Source organism: Urtica dioica, chromosome 7 (assembly GCF_054948205.1).
Source record: "Urtica dioica subsp. dioica isolate 48M chromosome 7, U.dioica_male_clone48M_v1_H2, whole genome shotgun sequence".
NCBI classification, from domain to species: domain Eukaryota; kingdom Viridiplantae; phylum Streptophyta; class Magnoliopsida; order Rosales; family Urticaceae; genus Urtica; species Urtica dioica.
The window spans coordinates 32,993,035-33,017,200 of NC_142762.1; the positions used below are offsets into that span (position 1 = coordinate 32,993,035).

Sequence of the window (24,166 nt, forward strand, 5' to 3'; positions counted from 1 at the left end):
AAAAAATTCATGAACACCAAACGAAAATCAACAACTACACATCCGAAATCAATCTCGTTTCGAGGCTCTCTCCATTCACCAGCAATGATTTAGGTTTATTGTTCATGGCTTAAACTTTAGGGTTTGTGTTTGGGTTTTGGTATTTCTTTGTCATTTTTGGTGAAGAAGAAGAAGAATAGAAATTCCGACAGAGAAGAAGAGGAATCGGCGTGGAGGCGAAGAGAAAGAGAGAGCGATTTATGTCCATATCAACATGTTTTACGATTTCACTTCCCCCAAAGCTTCGTATATACCTAATATTTTGGGAAATTTTGGGGGGAAAAAATGGTTTGAAGACTTTGAAAATTCAATTGAAGATTTATTGACATTTTGTCTTTAAATCTTCAAACGATTTTGAGAAATTCTTTGAAGATTTATTGATATTGTTGTCAATAAATTGTTTGGAAGTCAATAAATCTTCAACATACCAAATAAGTGTATGGCATTCCTATGGAAAAAATGAAAGAGGCATAGAAGCCTATCATATTATCAAAGTAATGGCAATTAATGCTATTTTTACTTATATCATGTTGACGATTTTTAAGTCAATTTTTGTGTTCCTGAATTTACATTTTTTTTCTTCAGGGTTCAACATGAAAATGATTTTTTTTTTGTTTATATAAAATTTTTGGGAAATTAGCCCGTTTTCACTATTTTGTCCAAGTTGCACACTAATTATTTTATTATAAATATTAAGCGTTGATTATAAACATTTACTTACAAAATGAAAGAAAATGACTAATTTTCTAATTCTAAAATTTAATGAATGTTTTTGTAAATAAGTTTAAAGTTTATATATATATATATATATATATATATATATATATATATATATAAGTGAATCGAATTTGTCAATGATGTCGCAAGGAAAACAGAAAACATTTTCCAAAAAGTACGAAAAAGCAATTACAGGACACAATAAATGGTCGTGGTCCCCCTTGCGAAGTCATCTCAAGAATAGGCTACGGCGAAGGGCCTTAACGCACATCACCTCATGCGAAGACCCTCAGTGATCGTGCATGTCCAGAAAAGCCCCGTCAAAGTAACTTCGGACTCATACTCCTATTAGTAGCCCTCTCGTCACTTTAATACCATTTAGAAATTCCTACTCTCTCTCACCAATAATCTTAACTACCTTGACCATTCTTTGGTGCGATTGATGATTCATCGTTACTATTTTCTCATACATGTATGGACAAGTTTCAACATATAGAGTTCTCCATGAGTACATTTGGAAAAGCAGAAAATGAGCTGATTTTGTTGATTTCTTAAGTTTTTATTAGACCAATCATAAACAGGCGAGATGTACGGAAATTATTCTAGTCAGAGCTCCAAATAGCAATGTCCGCATATGCTATAACTGCATGACGACCTTTTTGTTGCATAAGATGCAAAATACTATCTTTATAAATATGCGTGGTACGCCTCCTGTGTGGAGGTCGAACCCACTGCTGCCTTAAAAAAAAAAAAAATTAATAAATATGCAAATCGAGTTTTGCACAAATATATTAAATTAGTCATCCGCTACCCACACAGAAATCTGTGCAACAAAATTGTCAGAAGTTTTGGCTTAGTGGGCGGACATATAAGATTATGTTTCATGTATGAAGTCTTATATTATGAGGAATTGGTAAAAGATGGACACCAGACAAATCAAAGTCGAGGAACTGCAAATAAAGGAAGATCAGAAAAAAAGAGTTGACATCAGCGTTTGATGATGTATGTGAAACAAGAAGGAACAGAACAGATTAAGGAAAAAAAAATAATAAAAATAAAACAATTGTTAGCCATTACTTTCCGTTTCTGATACAAGTTCATGAAATGCAAATGCAATGCAAGCACTAAATCTCAAGTCCCATTTGAGGTTAAAAAACAGTTCGTCTGTCGGAAAAAAGGTAAAAAAAAACTGATTGAGCTTGTGAAAATGGCAATGAAGTAAATTTTCAACAGCAAACTCTTAATAACTAGAGCTCCTGCGCTACCCCCGTTTTTTTCTCGCTAATTTGTGTTAAAAAACTCTCTTCTTCTAAATCCCGGGTCACGAGTCCATGGCTATGGCTTCTGGAAGTGCTTGCAATTGAAGGGCAGGTATGTTGGCTTTGTGTGGGATGTGAGATAGCTTCTTCTCCATAAAAACTGCTTTCCCTGCAACTCCGAGTACCTTTCTCACTTCATTAGCGAGCTCGATGATGTAGTCATCTTCATGGCCTGGTCAATATATATGAACACAATTCATCAGCTGTGGCTTAAAGAAGAGTAAAGCGTTTTCCTTGGTGTCGATTGTTTCAAAAAAGGAAACTCACCAATATCGTACATGGCCTTTTCTAGCAGGAATATATAGTCCCTATTATTTCCGCAGGGTCCAAAAGCAGTTGCGATTTGCCTGTACAAATGGTACGAGATATAAATTTTAGAATGGATAACAAAGAAACTGAAAGCTAAAAGCTCGAGATCGTTGGATGTTTAAGCTTTATTTCACCTAGCCATGTCCTCTAGTGGAGCAGGACCAAGGTAGTACTTGTTCGATACTTTGTCGGGTGTGGAAGTGAAACTGAAAATTCGATGAAAAAGATGAGTATATGATCAAACTTATCAGGCATTTTATGCAATCATACAGAGAAAGTAAAAAAGGTTGACTTACACTATAACTCCCGACAATGTAGGCTCAGAGCAGTCTTCATCCTGGTTACGATACAGACACATGTCCCGAAAAAATAAGCATAAAGACTTTTCGATCAAACCATGCGTTTCAATGCAAAGTTAAACTTGGAAAGTAAAGAGACATCTTTTCTCACCTTGTAGAAGTTCACAAGAGTTTTCGAGTCGTATTCACATTCTCTTCGCTCCAAGTACTACAATAAGGAATCAAAGAGAGTATTAATGATTTATTGCAAACGCATCACCATACCACATGGGTCACAAGCATCCAGTCAGAAAAAATGCTGAAAGGACTGATTTTACAAGTTATTAGACTTTTGTATTAGGTGAGAATTTCTCTCTGTTTAACCAAATGATATGATCTCAGTTGCCTGATGTATTTTAACCCACTTCACAAGGTAAAAATAGTCTTGCTCTCCCCCAAAGTTATACTAAATGCAAATTCTAACCATATAAATTTCAACAAAATATATAGGGCAAATCGAATCAATAAACTCAGTGAAGAAACACACCTCCATTGCCTTCTTTTCCTTTTCGGGGCCACCTCGAACAGAATATGCAGCGCCCCACTATTGATTGAAAAATATCGTTAGAATTAAACTACTAATCCACGAAAAAAGGGAAACCAAATCAATAACCGATACATAGGAAAAGGGGAAAAACTGCAAATGCATTTCATCAGCATATATATGATTCTTCATGAAAATTAATAATACAGAACATGCTAAACACATATGATCAGTATTATGTTTTGGACACTTACGCATATTGCTCCCTTTTTGTACTCCAAAGTGCAAGTTCTTGCAGGATGTTCGGGTGTGCCTCGGTGATCAATGCATGCTGTAATGGAAAATAATCATGCAATCAAGGTTATAAAAAAGCCATTTTCAGACCATGAATTGGATCAATGGAGCAACAAGGTAATGTCTTGGTAATAAGAAGCTTACCGAGATCGAAAACACGAGTGTAGTCCTTGATGAAGCCAATCACTTTCTCACCGTACTCAAAGCCAGGGTTCCACACAAGAGAGCCGTATCCGAAAACCCAGAATACCATGATTGATTGTTTAGCTCCTAAAAATTCAAATTCGTCGGCATAATTAGACCGTTGTAAAGTAAAGTATGTTCAATTATAAAGGAAAAGAAATCAAGATTCACGGTTTCACACCAAAATTCCCCAAAGTATCATTGTCGCTATTTGGCTCATTCAAACCCCGTTCAAGTAAGAACAAAACTAATATCCATTGTTAAGTCTAAAAACTCCCAAATTAATATCATCACTGCATTATCTGTCTGTTAATAATCCTAGGATAAGCCATTAAAGGAAGCTTTGTTCGATAAATCCAATACAGACAAAGAATGATTGTGACACCATATAAGATAACACTATATTAATACCACAGACTTTTGAAAAAAAAAAATCCAGAATCAGAAAGAAAGAGAAAATAATTTTGGATTTTATTTGTGTCATGATTCCTGAGGACATAAATGATAAACTAATAATAGTAAAACTCAATTCCCGAAACAGATTCCGAGCGCAAGCCTAACTTAATCGAGCGCAGATAAGCAATGCTCATTAAATTCATGCTCAGCTTCAAAACGAATTAATACAGTAATGGATAATAACCGATAACATGTCAGATAAGTCCCCAATAAAGCCTCGTAGGAAAGAATAAATAAAGTCAATGATTAATTTCCATAGGGGAAGAAAACTGAACAAACAACGAGAAAATAAAACAAGCCTTTTATTTTAATTTTTTTTTCCTTGAAAACCTTTTTTCAGAAGCCAAAACACGGCCGATGAATCAAATCCAGATAGACATTGTTATTAGAAACATAAACAAATCGTGAAAGATGTATGTACTCACAAATAGAAACGGTGAATTCCCCGACGAGAAAGAGAAACGAGAACTGTGATGAAAGCCGCGAAAGAAAACCCTAGCGACCTGAGCTCGAGAGAGAGAAACAGATGACAGAGAGAACTCAAAAGATCTTGAGCAGAAAAATCGGCGAAGAAGATCGGAAGAGAATCAAATGCAGAGAGAGATTGGGGATTCGACGGTGGATTGTGCGTCGTTAATATTTTGTTCTCTCTCTCTCTCTCTCTCTTTCTCTCTCCTCTTCTCTTCTCTTCTCTCTTTCTCTCTCTTCTTTCTTAATCTCTCGCCTCTGGTTTTCAATGGAAGGGACTTTGGCGACGAAGAGAAGGAGGACTACTTATAGGTGGAGTAGGGGACCCCTAACCTGTCACGTGTTTAACTTCTTTTATATTTTTGGTGAAATATTTATAATCTATATATATATATATATATCATGTGTTATGTGTTGCAGGTTGATGCACCCATGTTGGCTCATAATCGATTTCGTGTGCTCTCTCTATTTTAAGATGAGATTTATTTTTCTTGTTGTTTTTTATTTTATTAATATTTTGAGGAGTATGATTAATATTATTATTTTCAATGTTGTCTATTGTATCGAGTATTGACTAGTTTGTGGCGCTCCACAATGATGTTTGTTGATTTAATTTTGGGTCTAATTATAATAGTGCAATGTAAAGCATGCTCTTGTAAAATATCTCCAAATTATAACACTTTTTTTTTGCTAAAAATAAAAATATTAATTTTCAATTTGAATAAATGGATTAACATAGAGAAATTTTAAAAATACACAGTTTAAAAGAAGAAATAAAAAGAAGAAAACTCGGTCTACATTAGGGAAAAAAAAAGTCAATCTTTGTGGGTTTTCTTCTATTTTCCATCAAGTCAATCTTTGTGGGTTCTTATGAAATGGATTTATTAATTCTCCCTAAAGGTCAAATTTGTAAAAGTTTGAATGCCTTTTGGCTTTTGGGGACTAAATATATAATAAATTTGTACAGTTCAAACCTAAATCCCAACTTTATATCTTATAGCAAATAAATGTCTTTTGGCCGGCTAATAAATATTCAAAAGTAATTTAAAAACTGTATAAGTAATCTAAGAAATCAAATTAACTTACAGTAGCTTACTATTATTATAAGAGTGGATGTTGTGAAAATATAAAATATATATATATATATATATATATATTAATGGTATTATATTGATTAGACTAATTTGTAATCTTTAATGTCAAAAATTTGCTGAGAGATTTAAAATATAAAAACGTACATGTGTGTGTGGGTTAATGAATTAAAAAAAAAATTACATTTACATATAAACATGATACTATCACAGTCGCCGGGCTGTAAATTTTGTAAGGAAAAAAAACGAAAAATTGGATTACCCTTTTTTTGCTTGAAAAAATCGGATTACCGTAGCTCGATTAGATTCATTGAATGTGGACATGTTCACAATCGATCAAATTGACATCTCGTTTTACGCGTTGACAAGTTGTCCCTCTCACCTCTGTACGATTTGGGAATAAAAATCGTGGCGTATAAGTCAAAAAATAATAAAAGAGGAAAAATTGATCTAAAAAAAAAACAAAAACTCATGATTCATTGAACCTAGACACTAATTCCCCCATTGCTGTGAAGTCTCTTCGTTAGGTTTAAATTAGTAAAGGTTATATTAGAATCAGATTTCTCTTTTTGCTTAGATTGCGTCCTGATTCAGTACGGCCCACATTCAATGTTCAAACTTCAAAGTTAATAAGAGATACATATATTTATTTTATAAATACGTCATATTTAAGTATAGCATGATATCGGGAAAATAACACATTTATATCCTGTGTTTTAGTTAAATGTCGAGTTTAACATTCGGTTTTCAAAAATGTCGAGTTCATACTCTCTATTTAACTAAAATGACGAAATTATACCCTCAGTTTAACTAAAATGACGAAATTATACCCTGAAATGAATAACAGCGTCACAAATCTCCATTTCATTGATATTAACTCTTATATAAGAAAAACCAAATCAAATCTAAATCAGTACCCTAACTTCCAAATTCTCAATTTTGAAATAAAAATAGCCTTAAATTGAAATTAAATAATAAAACTCATACCTCTTAAGAAATGACTTCATTCCGCGTTCGAATTGTAACTCTAAATCTTGGATTCTCTGTTTGAATATGCGATTTTGATGACTATCAACTATCGATGGTTACCACTTTGCCTCTTTCTGTGTTCTTCACGATTAAGAGACTGTTGTTTATTTTTTTAGTTTTTAAATAAATTACATATATGGCGCGAATGAATAAAGATAATTGGTGTTTATATATAAATATTTTAGTCGACGTCAATGAAAAGTCAATAAAAAGAATATTCGTGACACTGTTGTCTATTTCAGGGTATAATATCGTCATTTTAGTTAAACAGATGGTATAATTTCGTCATTTTAGTTAAACAGAGGGTATGAACTCGACATTTATGAAAACCGAGGGATAAACTCGACATTTCACTAAAACACATGGTATAAATGTGTTATTTTCCCTTTCTGATACGGATCTTTCTAGAGTTTATTGAAAATCATATAGTTAATGGTTAGGGAGAATCAGGCATACAGTCCTTAAAATTTTAGTCTAGGTTATGTAAAATTAAGAAAATAGCATAAATTCGAGCAAGACACATGTGCTATATTACAAACACGTAGACACGAGTTGAGTTATTTTTTAATATTTAAATAATTAAACTACAATTGTAATTAAAAGTAGTCATTTGTTTAATTACAATAAATTTTTATTTTTTTAATATTTAAATAATTAGATTATAATTTTAATTGAAAATAATCATTTGACAGTTACAATAATTTTTTCTTATTGTGGTAGCTAGTTTGGTCTAGCGGTAATCTCACACACACCTCGACGGAGAGGTTATGAATTCAAGCCCCCATGGGATGCAGAAATGCATGCCCCCTAATATTTATTCTAAAAATTATGTAATCTTGGTCAATAGTGTCACTTACTATGTAATCTTGGCCGATAGTACCACCTATGCTTTATACTGCTAATATATCTTGTAATCTCATACTAAAAAAAAAATTCTTATTGTTATTGTAACATTGTCAATTGCCGCGAAGAAGAGAAGAGGAAGAAGTAAATGAGATATAACATTAAATTATTTAGGCTATTTTAAGGCCGCATGAATAAGATTACATTATATTTATGACACTTGAAAACATTTGAAAACAGATAAATAAGATCACTTTGGTGTTGCAATTTGCAACGAGAAAACTTGCGCACTGAGATTGGCAATGAAATGGCAAGAATCTTTTACGTAACAGCCTCTAGTAGGCTCTTATATATAGGTTTTGACCTGTTTTTTTAATACAACTTTGAGTCATTTTTTAAATTTACCTAAAAATATCATTATATTCCCAGGAGAAAATAAAAATATTCCTGGTCTTCGTTAAACTCACCCAGGACGGATCCAAAAATGTAAATTAGGAGGGCTAAAAAAAAAAAAAAATAAAAAAAATAAATATTTTTTGAAAAAAGGCTAATTGCAAATTTTTAAGATAAAATAAAAAGATTTTTTTTTAAGGCAAAAAAAATTGTAACTCTTGGCTACGTCCATCACCTGTAAGCTCTAGCTCCGTCAGTGGTTGTTCTTGTGCCAATTTCATGAAAGGTTTCGTAAACAAATCATCGAAGGAAAGAACAAGGGGATAAGAAGAAGAATACAACTCGTATATATACTATATAGAAACAAAATTAAAAATAACAATTCAAATAAAAAATAAAAATAAAAATTCAAATAAAAATAAATAAAACGTGAGACCTTGTCTCTTTAGAGCATCTCCAATGAGTTATGAGACCTTTCGCTATCACAATTATTACTTTGTCTGTACCAATTGAGTTATGCAGAAAATATATGTATCATAAAAAATTTATTAGTCATGTATGGAAAATTTCTGTGTTATCAAAACCAAAATCACTAGAATCATTCCACAGCTTCAGGAATATATAAGGAAATTTCATTTTAGAGCTATTTTTTACTAGAGCCATGATTTTTTTCTTTTGTAGATACAAGACTTGTCTCTTTAGAGCATCTCCAATGAGTTATGAGACCTTTCGCTATCACAATTATTACTTTGTCTGTACCAATTGAGTTATGCAGAAAATATATGTATCATAAAAAATTTATTAGTCATGTATGGAAAATTTCTGTGTTATCAAAACCAAAATCACTAGAATCATTCCAATATATAAGGAAATTTCATTTTAGAGCTATTTTTTACTAGAGCCATGATTTTTTTCTTTTGTAGATACAAGGTTTAAAAAAAAATTCAAGTAGATAAGCGTACATACGCGTGTATGCCTTATGCAAATCCTACCTATTTGTCCTTACTTTTAACTGTGTTAACTTCCAATCTGTCACCAAAGCTTAACTTTCAGTATATTCAATATTCATATTGAATGAAATATTCTGATATTACGTAGAGAAAAAGGCAAAGTCGTATTCTCTTTTTCGGTTATATATTCTGGTGTGTATCGCTATTACAATTAAGCTAAAATGAATTAATTAAATTATGTATACGTGGCACAAGAGATCAATATGACCAATGAGGTTACAACCTTTTACAAAAAGTCTAACATATTCCAAAAGCTAAAGATAGATTAATTTACACATGCAAACCCGAACACAAATAACCCCATTCACGTCCTCAAGCCGGGCTTGGACTTTATTAAAATCGCTATCGCTTAGAAAATTACTCTACAACACTTCGTTTTCGTAATTTGTTAATGAGCTCTTTAAGATTGTGTGTATTGTTGACGGATCTAAAACTGTGATTATATTAAGGGGAAAAATAATAATATAATAGTGCAATTATTGTTGTAAAAAAAAAAGCAATAAGATTGATTCTATAATTACAAGTTACAAAATTATTATTGTACTAAAATAATAGGTTTCATCCTTTGAAGCATGGTAATTGTCTCATTCTCAATGAAAAAAAAAATGTATTTTTTTCAAGTGTATAATTAAATAATTATTCACAATGTTCATACTCTAATCTAAATACTCTCTTGATTATGGCAGTAATGACTGAAATAACCTATGCAAGTGTGGTGAGCAAATACTTTTTTTTATGAATATGCACGTGTCGTCAAATAATAAAGCGTGCTTAAGCATGAGTATCGAATTCCACGAAGAACTCGTTCTATTTTTCGACGGAAACTAACTTGAAAATATTTATGAATTATGCAAAATATAAAAATGCTGATTTTTGTTGGTTTTAAGTGAAATGAACGTAAAATGCAGAAACTAATAAAAATCGATTAAACAAACGATAAGGAAAGGTGAATGATCGTAACTGTTAGGAATATTATCCACTTGAAGATAATAAATAAACATGAATGATTACTAAATTGGATAAGAAGTTTACTTTATTAGCATCATATGATTAGTGTGTTGAGTTTTGAAATCAGAATCAATAACAACCATCTTCCATAGCGTCCGTATTAAACTGAATCACGTGTTGGGCACCTGAGTTCGGGCGGTGAGCTAAAACATGATCGATGATTGATACACGCCTGGAAACTGTATCTAAAATCATATATGTGGAACACGAGTGAAGGTTGAACACTTCGTGGGAGCATTCTGTACTTTTGGTAAGTGTGCGACCCGGACAGACTTTGGTTGTAGATGTGTCATTTAAGTACTGTTACGACGCACTTCCCGGGGTCGCTTATGATGGTCACAGTGAGAATTGATCTAAATACTGAAGTGATCATGGACTTCTAGTTCATATCGCCAGGTTCTTACTCATTTCGTTAAAGGCTACTGAGACGTTGATTAAACGTATATCTTGGAAATTCGGAATATGATCTGAGAAGAAAATGGTTGACTTATACCGAATCTAACCTTCCTGAAAAAAGGTTAATGTTCACTCACCTAAGGGTTGATTGCGTAACCGATAGATTGCTAGCAGTAAGTAACGTTCAGAAGAATCTTTTCCTGGGGAAGCAACGGTGCTTAAGGTATATATGTATCAAGAAAGGTATAACGGAATAATTGACATTTCTCGATACGGGTTAAACCTGGAGGCTCTTGATCACGAACTGACTAGATCATTGGACACTCGTCACGATGAGTAAATATAATACTAGTATAAAGAAGGGTTCAATCTTGGCTTATATAGTGGAGTATTTTACCAAGATTAGACGAATCGATGGAAAAATAGAAATGACTTTTTCGTCTTCTTCATCGAATTTGTTAAGCTTCTATTACTAGGTTCATAGTCCATGATTCGGCTCTGATAAAGACGGATAAGAACTCTCTAGTAATAATAAAATATTATTATTACAATCTCACAGCTGTAATTGTTTAGCATCATTCACTCGGAAATTTGTCTATTTGTCGAATTAAATATTCATTGTGGAATTGATTATTTATTGTTGGATCAAGTAAATAATTAATTGAATTTTAAGTTTGGCCTTATAGACACTGTAAAATCGAAATTCCTTGGCCCAATTCCAATCTAAGCTGGACACCTACATTTGGTGTTAATTACCTAATATTTTTTCTTTAATTAGTTGTAAGATTTGTGGAAAATAAATCAAGTAACTAATTAAATAAGAAAGAAAATAATAATAATGGTTGAGATATTCTCTCTCCATAAGGAAATAAATATATTGTCATTTATTCTCTCTCATAATTAATTTATAATATCTATGAGAATAATAATGGTAGAGATAGTCTCTCTATTAAGAGGAAATGGCGGCATAAGTTTCCAAAGTTATTGGGTTTTTACACTTATGCACCCAAACTTTTTTTTTTCCGCGGCATAAGTGTGCAAAGTCACTTCTCGGTTACACTGTTTGTGTTTTGGACGTTAAATATAGATGGACTTATAAATGAACGGTTGTGACTGATTTGGTTAAATAAATTAATTTTGAAATGAAAAATAAATAAAAAAATCTCTAAATCCCTAAATTCTCCTAAACCTTAAACCCATGGATGAAGCACCGGCGCTGGTCGATGAAGCACCACCGCGGGTCGATGAAGCACCACCGCTGGTCGACGAAGCTGCGTCGCGGGTCGAGGAAGCATCAGCGCGGGTCGAGGAAGCAGCGTCGCGGGTCGAGGAAGCACCACCGCGGTTCGAGGAAGCACCACCGTTGGTCGACGAAGCTGCGTCGCGGGTCGAGGAAGCATCAGCGCGGGTGGAGGCAGCAGCGTCGCGGGTCGAGGAAGCATCACCGTGGGTCGAGGAAGCATCACCGTGGGTTAAGGAAGCACTACCGCGGGTTGAGGAAGCACCACCGCTGGTCGACGAAGCTGCGTCACGAGTCGAGGAAGCATCAACGCGGGTGGAGGCAGCAGCGTCGCGGGTCGACGATTCAGTTGAAGAAGAGGCTGAGGTCGATGAATCCGACGAGGACGAAGCAGCAGGATTTGATCTTCATGAAGACGAGTACGCAGACGAGCAGGCTGAGAATGATGAAGCCAGAGTTCAGTCACAATGGTGGGCCGACATTAACGACGTCTGCAACGACATAGAACAAACAGATGTAGAGTCTGACGGATTGGCTTCCGAGTCCGACCTCAACAGCATTTGTAGCAGCGACGAAGAGCACGAGGACATCGTACAACCCTCGCTCATATCCCGTTGATTTCAAATTTAAACTTGGTATAGAATTCCCCTCTATGAATGATTTAAGGCATGTTGTGGTTGAAGAATTTATTAAGGGTGATCGACAATTTACATACCTCTGTAACAACAAGAATAAATTAAGAGTACAATGCGAGGGTTTGGGTTGTCCGTGGATTTTGTATGCTCGGCTTAGGGATTCTAGCAGTTCCACCATTATAGTGAATACCTTGGTTGATGAGCACAATTGTGGCATCGTATTTAACAACAAACACATCACTAGTCGATGGCTAGCAGGACATTTTCTTGAGGAGTTCAGGTTGAATCCGAGCATGGGGTACAACCACTTCAAAGAGATTGCTTCATCGTCAAAGTTCTGTTCTGTAACCAACCATACTTTCTATCGGACCCGAAAGTTTGCTAGAGAGATATTAGAGGGAACGGTGCTAAGTCAGTTCTATGTGCTTGAGGATTATTATAAACAGCTTACAAGTTCTAACCCGGGTATTTTTGTGAATTTTCTATCTAATTGTGAATTTCCTACGTAATTATGAATTTACTAATTGATTGATTGTGATTTTACAGGCTCTACAGCTCTTCTCAAAACTACTCTTATTGATGATAAGAGAGTGTTTGAGAGAGCTTATATCTGCCTCAAAGCTTGTAAAGACGGATTCAAGGACGGGTGCAGGCCTTTGCTCGGCTTCAATGGTTGCTTCCTCAAGGGTAATACCCACGGCATGCTACTAGCGGCAATATGTATTGACCCGAACAACTCTCAATACCCTGTTGCATATGCTGTTGTTGAGAAGGAGAATACCCAAAGTTGGACTTGATTTCTAAATCTACTTCGGGAAGACCTAGATGTTCACAACACTTCTATTTTCACTATGATGACCGATAGGCAGAAAGGACTAGAGAAGGCTTTGGCGGATACATTCCCATGGGCTGAGCATCGATTCTGCGTACGGCATCTTCACGCTAATTTCAAAACCGAAGGACACGGTAGCTTGACTTTGAAGCAACTGTTATGGGGTTGTGCCAAAGCAACGACTGAGTTCAAGCGTCATATGCAAGCACTTAAAGAAGAGGACGAGAAGGCATACGATTGGTTAATGTAGAAACCACCTTCGCAATGGAGCAAGTCAAATGCGACATGTTATTGAACAACATGTGTGATAGCTTCAACTCCGCGATTCTGCCTGCGAGGGATAAGCCAATCATCACACTACTTGAGAGAATCATGCTGGCTTATGTGTAGGTTTGTCACTAAAATAAATGAGGTTCAGAAATGGGTCAATGTTATTGGGAAGCGAATTATAATGATTATAGAGGACCACAAACACACTGCCAAGTATTGTATGCCAACAAACGCAGGCAACAGAAAATTTAAGGTATTTGTTTTGATTTATATTTGATTTACTGATAATCTGAGATGATTTGGTTGATTGAAAATCTGAGATTATTCGGGCAGGTCATGTTACGAGGGTCCGAGAGTTTTGCGGTGGACTTAATAGGTAAGAAATGTACATGTCACCTATTCGAGTTGACCGAAATCCCTTGTCCACATGCATTAGCATGTATTTGGTCATCGGATCTGCAGCCTTTTGATTATGTGAATGATTGCTACAAAAGGATAAGTATGTAGCCGCATACTCTGGCATGATCGCGCCTATGATGAGTCCGGACAAGTAGCCAAACTCCGGTCTCAATCCAATACACCCACATCTTGAGCAGCATTTACCTGGGCGTCCAAAGAAGAAGAGAAACAAACACCATGATAAGATTCCTCCAGGAACTACTCACGCCCCTCGAAAAGGACAAATAAACCGGTGCAGCAACTGCAAGCAACAAGGGCACTTGAAAAGGACTTGTCCGAATGAAAAATCAGTAAAGGTTAGTTTTTATTTATTCAGTTTAATCTCAGTTCAGTTTAATTACACTACTCTGTTTATGATAGGACTCGGCTCCAAAGAAGAAAGGAAGACTACCATTCTCGACGAACCCGACCACCGAGACACAAAAAAGGAACGAAAGAAGAAAGAGGCAACGGGAAAGAGCTGCTGCTCCGGAGACTCGATTATAGGCTTTTAGATACAATGTGGATTGTTTGTTAACTGATTAGTGTAATGACTGAGTTATGTTTGACTTACATACAGTGTCCTATTTCCAAATTATTTCCAATACAGTAGTGCAAGTATTTGTTTTGATTTGAGTGAGCAGATACATATTTTGAGTGTGTTGATTGAAATGAACATATTTTGGGTGTTTTGATTGAAATGAATATATTTTACAGACGGACCAACCAACATTGGTCGGATTCACTACCATTAATTCATTACCAACCAACCAACAACAACCATATTTCATTACCATTAATTCACTACCAACAACTCAGATTTAACAGCCAAGAAGAAAACCAATTACAATTCCAAATAAAATTCCTACGAAAATGTATCTAAAATTCAAGCTTTGTGATTTCCTAATTACTTGCTCTTCCTCTCTGCCCGTGCATCCTCTTGATAGTTCGAATTCCAACTCGTTTACTCTCCTACGTAATCCGGGTATAATTTGCTTTGATCTTGGGAAAATTTATGGGTCTAACCACTGAAAAAAGTTGCATTGTTCCTCAGGCTGAATAAGAAGAGAAGAAAATCATAACAAACAAATATTATCAGTTGAACCTCAGGCTGAATAAGAAGAACGAAATCAAGGTTGTCCGGAACTTACAGTGACTTGTAGCAGCCCAAGAATCTCCTCCCGAGATTCAAATCAGTCCACAATGTCCTCTGGACGACTTCTACACCACAAGAGCAAACCCAACCCCGAACGCCTCTGCACGTCGTCGATTCTCCACTTCCGCGGGGAGACCGGCGACTCTTGGTGCTGCAGCGACTCACGAAGGACGAATTCGATCCTTCCATGACCTTAATTTCAGCGATTCTCTGGTAGAAGAAGGAAATGGTGAATTTGGGGATTTAGGGTTCGGTGGCTATTTAGAATGAGGCCACTTTTTCTTATCTCAGAATATGCGAAATGGTGAATATATAAGGTTTTATTTTTCAATTTGTTATAATTTACTCTCATTTATTAACTCAAACATTGTAGGATGAAGACACGTGGTTCGCCATTTACATTTAACGTCCAAAACACCAAAAGTGTAACCGAGAAGTGACTTTGGACACTTATGCCGCGAAAAAAAAGTTTAGGTACATAAGTGTAAAAACCCGATAACTTTGGGCACTTTTGCCGCCATTTCCTCCTCTATTAAATAAGGAAGTAATAGATTGTCCTCAAATATCTAGATTCCTTAAATATAGTAAAAAAATAAGGAAATAAATATCCTAGATTATGATCTGATGGATGAGAGAAAAAATAAGATTTGTAGTCAAGATCCAATGGCTCATGCTGAATTACAAAATAGGAAAAAATAAAGGAGAATAAAATATATCTAGGAGATTCCTAGAATATCTTCATTCTGCCACTATAAATAGTGGTCTAAGAGAAAGCAAAAATACTCAAGCTGATAGCTAAAAATTCGACCAGCTCTCCTTGTGTTGGACATAATTCTTTCTCTCCCTCTCCCTCGGAATTCCGTGATTCCATTCTCATAAACACGGTACGATCTGAAATAATAAATTAGAGTCGTAGTGAGATTCAGAATGTGGTCCACGCCTTATTTTTGTTCGTCCGGAGATTACGCTTTGGAAGACTAAGGTGTCATCGAGGCGTAAAGAAGGAGATCCCGAGAGTTTCAGAGACACCCCGAAGGTCTGACCGTAGAAGGCAGCGCTAGGAGGCTAAGACGAGACGAGAAAAAGACGAGGAGCTCGAAGAGATTCCGATTCATAAAGCTTAAGGAAAATCATGTAAGTTTTCTATAACTCGACAATTTAAATTGGTTGCTTGACATATATGCTCTCATGATTAAGTTAATTAAACAAAACTAGATCTTGTTTTAATAACCATTAATTTGATTAGCTTAAGATAGCGTAATTAATTATTTCTTTCGCACAATTATTGATTTTGGGTGCATAATCACCAATAGCAACTTCGTTGGATCATCGATTAGGTCGGTTCTAAGGATTCTAATGATGGCTATTGTTTGATTAAACATAACATAATTTTCTCTTGAATACCCATTCATCTCTCTTGATTGGAAACGAGCTTAATTGTTTGACGAACTTACACCTCTCGATTTGAATCTTATTAAAACAAACAATTGCAGTTGTTAAGGGAACTCGAACAACTACACAATCTTCCTAGTCTTTCTATAGATTTAAGTAAGAGGGTAAAAGAACGGGCTGAGCACACTCGATTACCACCTCTGCGTGTCAAAAACAGGTGTAGAAGTTCACTATCTAGTTAGCTAAGCCAAGCAATAATAATAACTACCCAAATTCTATTGATTACCACAAACCAACCTACAGTTGCACAATCTTAACATAATCTATAAATCGAAACAAATCACTCAACTACATCGCATCCCTCCTAAGTGTTTTACTACTCATGATTATAGTCAAACAAATCGATATGGAAATGAGCACAAGCATAAACAGAAGGAGACACATTCATTCAATCAATAATCCACACTCAAATCCAATTCAATCAAGATCAACTAAAGTTATCCCAAATCAACTAATTAAGATTCAAACGAGAAATGAAAATGACAGACAACTAGTGTTCAAAGATAAACAAATAAAGAGAGTAAGAGATATGAAGATAAGACTATAGATGATGTTGATAAGGAATTTGATTGGAGATAGTGTCACAAGCTTTTTCCTCTTATTATTTTCTCCAAAAGATTCAATCTCTTTCAATGACTTCTTCTTCTCTCTTTAAGCTCTCCTTAGCTCTAGGTCTTTTTTTTTCTTCTCTAAAATGAAGTATAAACACAAATGAACACAATACTTAGATATATGGGTGTTTTCGGAGCATTCTAGACCCTTAGATATGATCCAAGGTTCAAAAAGTCAACAAAATGAGGTGGAATCTGCGAATAGGTACATTGCGCCACTTTTAGGCTGTGCGGCTACTGGTGAAATCTGTAAAGGCGTGGCGTGCCTAGATGCAACGCGCAATGGTGCTTGAAGTGATTATAACTTCTTGCTCCAATGTCCGAGTTGTGAAAATGAATATGCGTTGGAAAACTAAAGAGAAACTCTATTCAATTATGGAAAGAACTCATCCAAATTCGTCAATTAATAATCTCAAAATCGTGCAGATGTACTAAATTTCTTGTTTTTTTTCTTTTAATTTGTCCGAAAAGTCTTTGTTTAGCTCCCGAATACCTCTCTTAGTTCCATGAAATTCCTAATGCTTTCTTTGACCCAAAAACTTAAAATATTCACTAAAAATTACAAAATAACATAAAAAATCTCAAGAGAAAATTTTGATCTCTTAAAAAGTATGGATAAATGCGAATGAATCACTCTTCTCAAATGTTAAGTTAGTTGTCAAGCTCTAGCAATTCACAACAGATAAGATTCAACACGCCATAAATATTTTTACTTGTCATAAGAAAAATATAATGAATTGGTGAGATACTCACAGGCTATACAGAAAAGAAATCTTTTTGAGATATTTGTTGATTTTGATCAAGTATTGTAATGATAAGAGGAAATGGCGGCATAAAGACCCAATGTTTTCGGATTATAACACTTAAGTTCCCAACGTTAAAAAGTTGTGGGATAAATACCCAAACTCAACAATTTGTCCCTCCGTTACAACTTCTACCGTTAAATTAAATGTCGAGACACGTGTCAAAATCTGAGAATGGCATTGATTATATGAGAAAAATTAAATAAAAACAAATTATTAAAAGAAACCTCTCTCTCTCTCTCTCTCTCTCTCCAAAGAAAAAAAAAACATACCATGGTTGCAGGTTCTGGTTGCAGGTTCGGAGCTGGCCGGAGGACGACATCGACATTAGGATGGGCAGCGATGTTCTTGATGTTGTCGATGTTCATTTTATTATTTGTGGAAACACATACAAATATCCTAATGAATTTCGTGATCAAAACAAGACTTCATTCATATGTAGTATGCGGATATATTTCAACAAATCAAAAATTCGAATGTTATTTATTCTTCATATTATTGCCTACAATTGTTGTATTTGAATTTTGAAGGCAAGATAACTAAAGTATTATATATGCTTCATCTTATTGAGAATCCTTTCTTTTTCCTTCTATAAATAAAAACAGCTAAACAATTTATTAAACAAAGAAAAAATAAATTAAGAAAAGAAAGCTAAAAGTAAACAATTGTAATGACCGATGCCATATTTTCCGTGATACTCGAGCAATTCTCGTCGTTCGCCGCCGACCAGCTCCGGCGAGAATGGGGCCAGATCACTGCCGCTGCGCGGACAGTCGACGATCTCGCCGCCGATCTCGGAGCAATCAAGGCAGTTCTCGAAGAAGCCGAGAAGAGGCAAATCAGAGAAGCAGGCATCAGAAACTGGCTCGGAAGGCTCAGAGCCGCGTCGTTCGACATCGACGCCGCTCTGGACGAGTGGAACACCGCCATGGTTCTCCGCTCCGACCTCAAACTCCTACACAGACTGATTCTGCGCCGCCGAATTGCTCGGAAAATCGAGGCCCTGAGAGAAAACATCGACAACATCAGGAACATCGCTGCCCATCCCAATGTCGATGTCGTCCTCCGGCGAGCTCCGAACCTGCAACCATGGTCTGTTTTTTTTCTTTGTTCAGCGGAGAGAGAGAGAGAGAGAGGTTTCTTTTAATAATTTGTTTTTATTTAATTTTTCTCATATAATCAATGCCATTCTCAGATTTTGACACGTGTCTCGACATTTAATTTAACGGTAGAAGTTGTAACGGAGGGACAAATTGTTGAGTTTGGGTATTTATCCCACAACTTTTTAACGTTGGGAACTTATGTGTTATAATCCGAAAACATTGGGTCTTTATGCCGCCATTTCCTCTAATGATAATATTGAAGTAAAATTCCCTCGTGAATTTTAGAAGCATAGTAAAAAAAAAAAAAAAAAAAAACCGTTACTTATCGCTAGAAAAAAGGAAAAACTGTAATTTGGATAAGATTGCCTTCCGTTTCCATAATTTTTTTTTATCATTATTTAAAAAACCTAAAAAAAAAAAATTCCGGCCATGGCGGACGAAGACTCCGCGTCACGATCGCAGCGGCGGACACGTTCCCAGGCGGCGCCGGAGTGGACGGAGGTAGAGGAGCTGGTCCTGGTGAACGAGGTCGCCGCCGTGGAAGCCGATTTCCAGACGGAGCTCTCGTCCTTCCAGAAATGGAAAATCATCGCCGAGAACTGCGCCGCCCAGGACGTGGCTCGCGGTCTCAGCCAGTACAGCCGAAAGTGGGACTCTCTGCTCGACGATTACTGCAGAGTCGCCGAGTTCGAGTCCAGCCCCAGCAAGACCTCGTACTGGTCGCTCGGGAGCCACCGGAGAGAGAGGCTCGGCCTTCCCGTGAATTTCTCCAATGAAGTCTTCTCTGCGATTCGGAGCCTTCTTAGAGCTCGCGAGAATCAGCCGGAATCGGAGCCGGAGAACGATGCCGGAGCCAAGGACCGCGCCGTTGAGATTGGTCGTGATTTAGGTATATTTTGCTTCCCCTGCTTCAACTAGGTTGTTCATGATTTATGAGTTTATGATTGTTGGATTGATCTGATTTTGAACTTTCATTTGATTTCCAGTCTATCATTTACTGGCTCTATTAGTGTTGTAACTTCTGTACATCTATGGCCATTGAGTGAATTTTTACTAAAAGGTAAGAGATTGTTATCATAATAGGCTTAGCTTAACTGGTTATGCAAATAAAAAAAGACATTAAGTCCTGTGAAGCTTTAATCTAAATTATTATATCATTGGTGCTCTGGAGATTAGGGTTGGATAAATCTGCTCATTTTGTCTGTAGATGTTTTTCTTTTTTTAGTTTGATTACGAAGCCTAAATGTGGAAAGGTATAGCTTTTGAAGCCATTTTTCCGGTCTGCAAGAAATGAAACATAGGGACTTATGATTCTACTGTTGTTGCTTTTGTTTATAACCGAATTGTCCGTAGATTTTGCCTGAGTTTCGGTTTTGTTTAATTTCTGCATCTGTGAGTACTTGGTTCAATCTTTTTGTAGTTTACATAAAGGTGACCGAACAGAAACTAGAAAAATTGGGTTTGGAGTTTTCGAGCACTCCGATCACACTACCATTTGTTAAATTTTTGGTTACTCGTTCTGTTTATTTGAGACAGAACACTAATTTTATAGGTAATGCTCAGTCTGACATGTTAAATATGGAACTAGGTTTACTACTATCAATGCTTATAAGCTTTCATTCTAAATGTAAGATATGCTAATAAGCTTAGAAAGGATCCCGTATAATTGAGGCATATGATCTAGTGATTTTATATCCCATGTAAGCTTAGAAAGGTGAAATACAACTAAAGTGAAACTAAAGAACTTGCTGAATTGGAATGATGAACATCTTATGAAATTCATTACTTTATTATGTCAAGCAAACACACATATCCGATAATACAGTAATGAAAGGTGTGCAGAATATTATTGATTTGCATACGAAGTTAGGAATTGAATAGCGATATTCATTTTCTCTGATGTCGATTAGCTCTTATTAATTTTTTGGGCTCGTGTGCTTATCTTTAATATTCGTGGGGTATAGTTGTTGTGCGTACGATCCGAGAGAAGAACGTGTTTTCGATATCAGCCATACAGATAAATACCACAGAGCTCATTTTGAGATTCTGTTAAGCAGGGAATTCTTTACTACTCTTCCCTGGGCATTATATGTGACTGTGAGTCTCGTTGCAGGCAAAATTAATCAATAACTAGGAGCTGATTCTCACATCATGTGCAACTTCTAAAAGGATCAAATAGTTCAACATACAATATAAATTAGTTTAATATACATTGATACACGCGCAGGTGCATATACAGTCGCAAGTGACACCCATATATACAAGCACGCCAAAGGTACAATTACTCTTCAACCCTTCACCTTCAATCCTCTGCATTTATACTATGTTGTGTTTATGGCCAACATGTTTATCTCAAAAAAATTTATCGATAAAATTTATGATTTCACTAGAATTGCTGATTAGGGAACTGTGTGACATTGGAATAAAGTTTTTATTTCATTTCTGATGACTTGTTGCCACAATGCAAGTGCTTCTCAAGTATCATAGTATTAGTTCAGAATCATGATAATTGATTTGGGGGACGGTGATATTGTATCATTAGGCTCGAGGAAGAAAAGGCAGCGGTTATCACCCCAAGGAACGTGCACATGGAAAAGCCCCTTTGAAGATAATGTTTCAGAAAGTTCTGCGGAAGCGAAACTTATTGTAAAGAGCAGGTCTGCAGAAGACAAACCGCCTCAACCCTTGGAATCCCCATCGGAAAAGAGTCCAAAAGAAAACCCCGCGGAGGAAGTTCCATGTAACCCCAGAGGCACAGAAGTGGAAAAGCTTAAGCAGGGGAGCTCAGAGGACGGGCCTCAAACGGACAACCCGGCAGAGGTGGGCTCGCGCGATGAGGAAGCCAGGGAGCGAATTATCGCTCAGGTGTTGCGTCAAAATGCAAAGAGAATCAATTCCATCGTCGCCGAGGATGATTTGGATATGGAGAGCTTGTCCGAGGATGAGCTAGCCAAGTGCGGCGAGCTAGTGAGGCGTCGAGGGACTGAGATCATATCTTGCCTTGGTGTCATTGTTAAAACCCTTGACCAGCTTTGCAATCTTTCCCGAGAATGTTGACCAACATTAAATAGTGTTGATCTCTTTGCTTGGTTTGCAATTGCTGGTGTAGATAATCTTAGTTTCTATTCATTTAAATTTGGTTATGACATTGTATTATTAAAAGGATATGCTCACAAGTGCCAATCATTTCTATAGATTAACATTCTAAATAGCCATACTCAGAATTTTGTTGAATTTAACCAATTAAAAATTATATTGGCTTCGCCATTTCTGAGAACTTTGTTAAATTAAACTATGATTGGCTTGCTTTTGGGCAATTGTTAAATGAGTCTTTTGATCAGAGAAAATCAAATTAAGGCTTTGCCAAATCAGCTCTTACTTCTTTGGGAATTGGACCGAACATACTTTTTTAAATAATATCAAAGACCATTTAAATTTTTTGAACCAAATGGTATTAATTGCGTTTTATTTCGAAAGTATGACTACTTATTTTGAAGTTATGTTTTTAATCCTATTTTTTTCCTTCTCATTTTTCATTTCATTTACCTCTCTATTCCTTAAATCAAAACCGGTGTAAAAAAAAAAATCCCAAGATGTTCATTGGCTAAATTACACATTTTAAACTATATTTTTACATATTTTAAATAGTTAAAAACTACAAAAACTACTAGATTTGTTGGCATCTAAAAATTATTGACAAATACGTCAATAAATTTTCAAAGTTCAAAGAAAAATTTTAGATTCTTTGAAGATTTATTGACATCTAAAAATTTATTGATCGACATGTCAATAAATCTTTAAGGAAATTCTAAGATTCTTTGAAACTTTGTGTACATCTAATAATTTATTGACAAAAATGTCAAAACATTTTTAAAGAAATTTCTATATTCGTTGAGGACTATTGACATCCAAAAAATTATTAACAAACATGTCAATAACAAATCTTCAAAGATGATTTTTTTTTTTTTAAATTAAATTTCTATTTATTATAAAATACTTTTACTACTTGAAAATTTATTTATTATAAAGCTTTAAACCCTAAACAATAAAAAAAAATGAATACAAAATTAACATGAAGAATAAATAAATAAGAATAAATAAATAAGAATAACTAAAATGAACCTAATCTTTATCTAGAACCAGTCCAATGGCCGTGAGGAGGAAGAGCCATACTAAGCGGAGAGAGAGAGAGAGAGAGAGAGAGAGAGAGAGTTTGTTATTGATTTCAACATAAATCGCTGAGGATTTTCTTTCCTGAATTAATTAACTTTTTAGTATCACACATTCGACTTATCTCACTCTTGCTCCATTAGTTCCGAGTTCTTGATCTACAATTGACTGTGAGAATTACTTTCAATATTTGTGCGGAACGTACTGACATAGACTTGATTGTAACATGTGTTTGACTTTATTTCGTTGAGGCAATTTTTAGGAGAGGGTCGCGTGGAAGAGAGAATGATCTCTGATTTAAGTGGAGCGCATATTGCAGTTCATCAAGAGATTGACGGTTACTTATTGAGAGGGAGTCTATGAGTCTATGTCCTTACATCGCCCTCTAGATTAGGTGCTTTGACACTAAACTGTGCTACCAATTCTTTGTGCTTTTTCCCCCCCATTTCTTTGATTGCTTGTTTTATTTGTCTCACACAAATAATTAGTTGTCAACATTATACAACCACATAGTTGAGCAAGCACCGCATAAAATTTTTAGTAATTTCAATTGGGATCTCAAATTCAAGGGGTTTTGAATTGAAATTCGCAACTAGTAATAAAAAAAAAAAATGACCTTGAGTAGATGATCATTAAGAGAAGATCGACATGCACCAATGATTATTTATTGATTAGTAAGTTTTCTTTTCACGGTGTCACAACCCTCTAGACGTAGGTGACATTGTGCTATGTTGAATTAACAGTTCTTTGTGTGAAGTTTTTCTAAATAGAAGAATTACAATCCATAACAATTGAGAAAACAGTCGAAACTTATTGTAGCCAATATCGGGGAGGCTCCGCTCTTTTTGCTGAGTATTTGTGGCCTTCCAACAAAACACTTTATAAAATAGGGTATTCTTTTCTGTTAGTCGCACTTAAAGGCGAAAATGTTTCAACAAGACACTTTTTTATTTTCAAAAACTCGTGAGAATACGGTCACACTGACTCAATATATCAACCCGGCTTTGAAAAGAAGAAGCATTTTCTTTATCACAAATGTCAACGTAAATCCCCATATATAATAAATTTTCAAAATCGTT

The 24,166-nt window shown here is 35.5% G+C and overlaps 3 protein-coding genes across 3 annotated transcripts; 2 read left to right on the forward strand and 1 right to left on the reverse strand.

Annotated features, from left to right (window-relative positions):
* Nucleotides 1-1,802: 1,802 nt before the first annotated feature.
* LOC149390903 (ChaC-like family protein) lies at nt 1,803-4,910 on the reverse strand. The gene is made up of 9 exons (XM_089620562.1): nt 4,565-4,910; nt 3,645-3,770; nt 3,461-3,537; nt 3,210-3,266; nt 2,835-2,891; nt 2,681-2,721; nt 2,519-2,590; nt 2,343-2,422; nt 1,803-2,247 (listed from the first exon to the last, which is right to left on the reverse strand). Exons 2-9 carry the CDS (start codon nt 3,751-3,753, stop codon nt 2,078-2,080), a joined length of 663 nt encoding a protein of 220 aa, XP_089476688.1. The 5' UTR covers nt 3,754-3,770; nt 4,565-4,910; the 3' UTR covers nt 1,803-2,077.
* A 13,574-nt stretch (nt 4,911-18,484) lies between these two features.
* LOC149390904 (putative disease resistance protein RGA1) lies at nt 18,485-19,126 on the forward strand. The gene is made up of 2 exons (XM_089619883.1): nt 18,485-18,910; nt 19,010-19,126. The coding sequence occupies exons 1-2, from the start codon at nt 18,485-18,487 to the stop codon at nt 19,124-19,126; spliced, it is 543 nt and encodes a 180-aa protein (XP_089476009.1).
* Nucleotides 19,127-19,275: 149 nt separating this feature from the next.
* On the forward strand, nt 19,276-22,111 carry LOC149390905 (sequence-specific DNA binding transcription factor). The gene is made up of 3 exons (XM_089621020.1): nt 19,276-19,806; nt 21,145-21,192; nt 21,460-22,111. Exons 1-3 carry the CDS (start codon nt 19,347-19,349, stop codon nt 21,972-21,974), a joined length of 1,023 nt encoding a protein of 340 aa, XP_089477146.1. The 5' UTR covers nt 19,276-19,346; the 3' UTR covers nt 21,975-22,111.
* Nucleotides 22,112-24,166: the final 2,055 nt, after the last annotated feature.

Coding starts and splice junctions, on each gene's coding strand:
- LOC149390904 (XM_089619883.1), top strand. CDS start 18,485: ATGACCGATGCCATATTTTCCGTGATACTCGAGCAATTCTCGTCGTTC. Junction 18,911..19,009: donor CGAACCTGCAACCATGGTCT/GTTTTTTTTCTT, acceptor TGCCATTCTCAG/ATTTTGACACGTGTCTCGAC.
- LOC149390903 (XM_089620562.1), bottom strand. CDS start 3,753: ATGGTATTCTGGGTTTTCGGATACGGCTCTCTTGTGTGGAACCCTGGC. Junction 3,538..3,644: donor CACTCGTGTTTTCGATCTCG/GTAAGCTTCTTA, acceptor TTTCCATTACAG/CATGCATTGATCACCGAGGC. Junction 2,722..2,834: donor CTCTTGTGAACTTCTACAAG/GTGAGAAAAGAT, acceptor TATCGTAACCAG/GATGAAGACTGCTCTGAGCC.
- LOC149390905 (XM_089621020.1), top strand. CDS start 19,347: ATGGCGGACGAAGACTCCGCGTCACGATCGCAGCGGCGGACACGTTCC. Junction 19,807..21,144: donor TGAGATTGGTCGTGATTTAG/GTATATTTTGCT, acceptor ATACACGCGCAG/GTGCATATACAGTCGCAAGT. Junction 21,193..21,459: donor TATATACAAGCACGCCAAAG/GTACAATTACTC, acceptor TTGTATCATTAG/GCTCGAGGAAGAAAAGGCAG.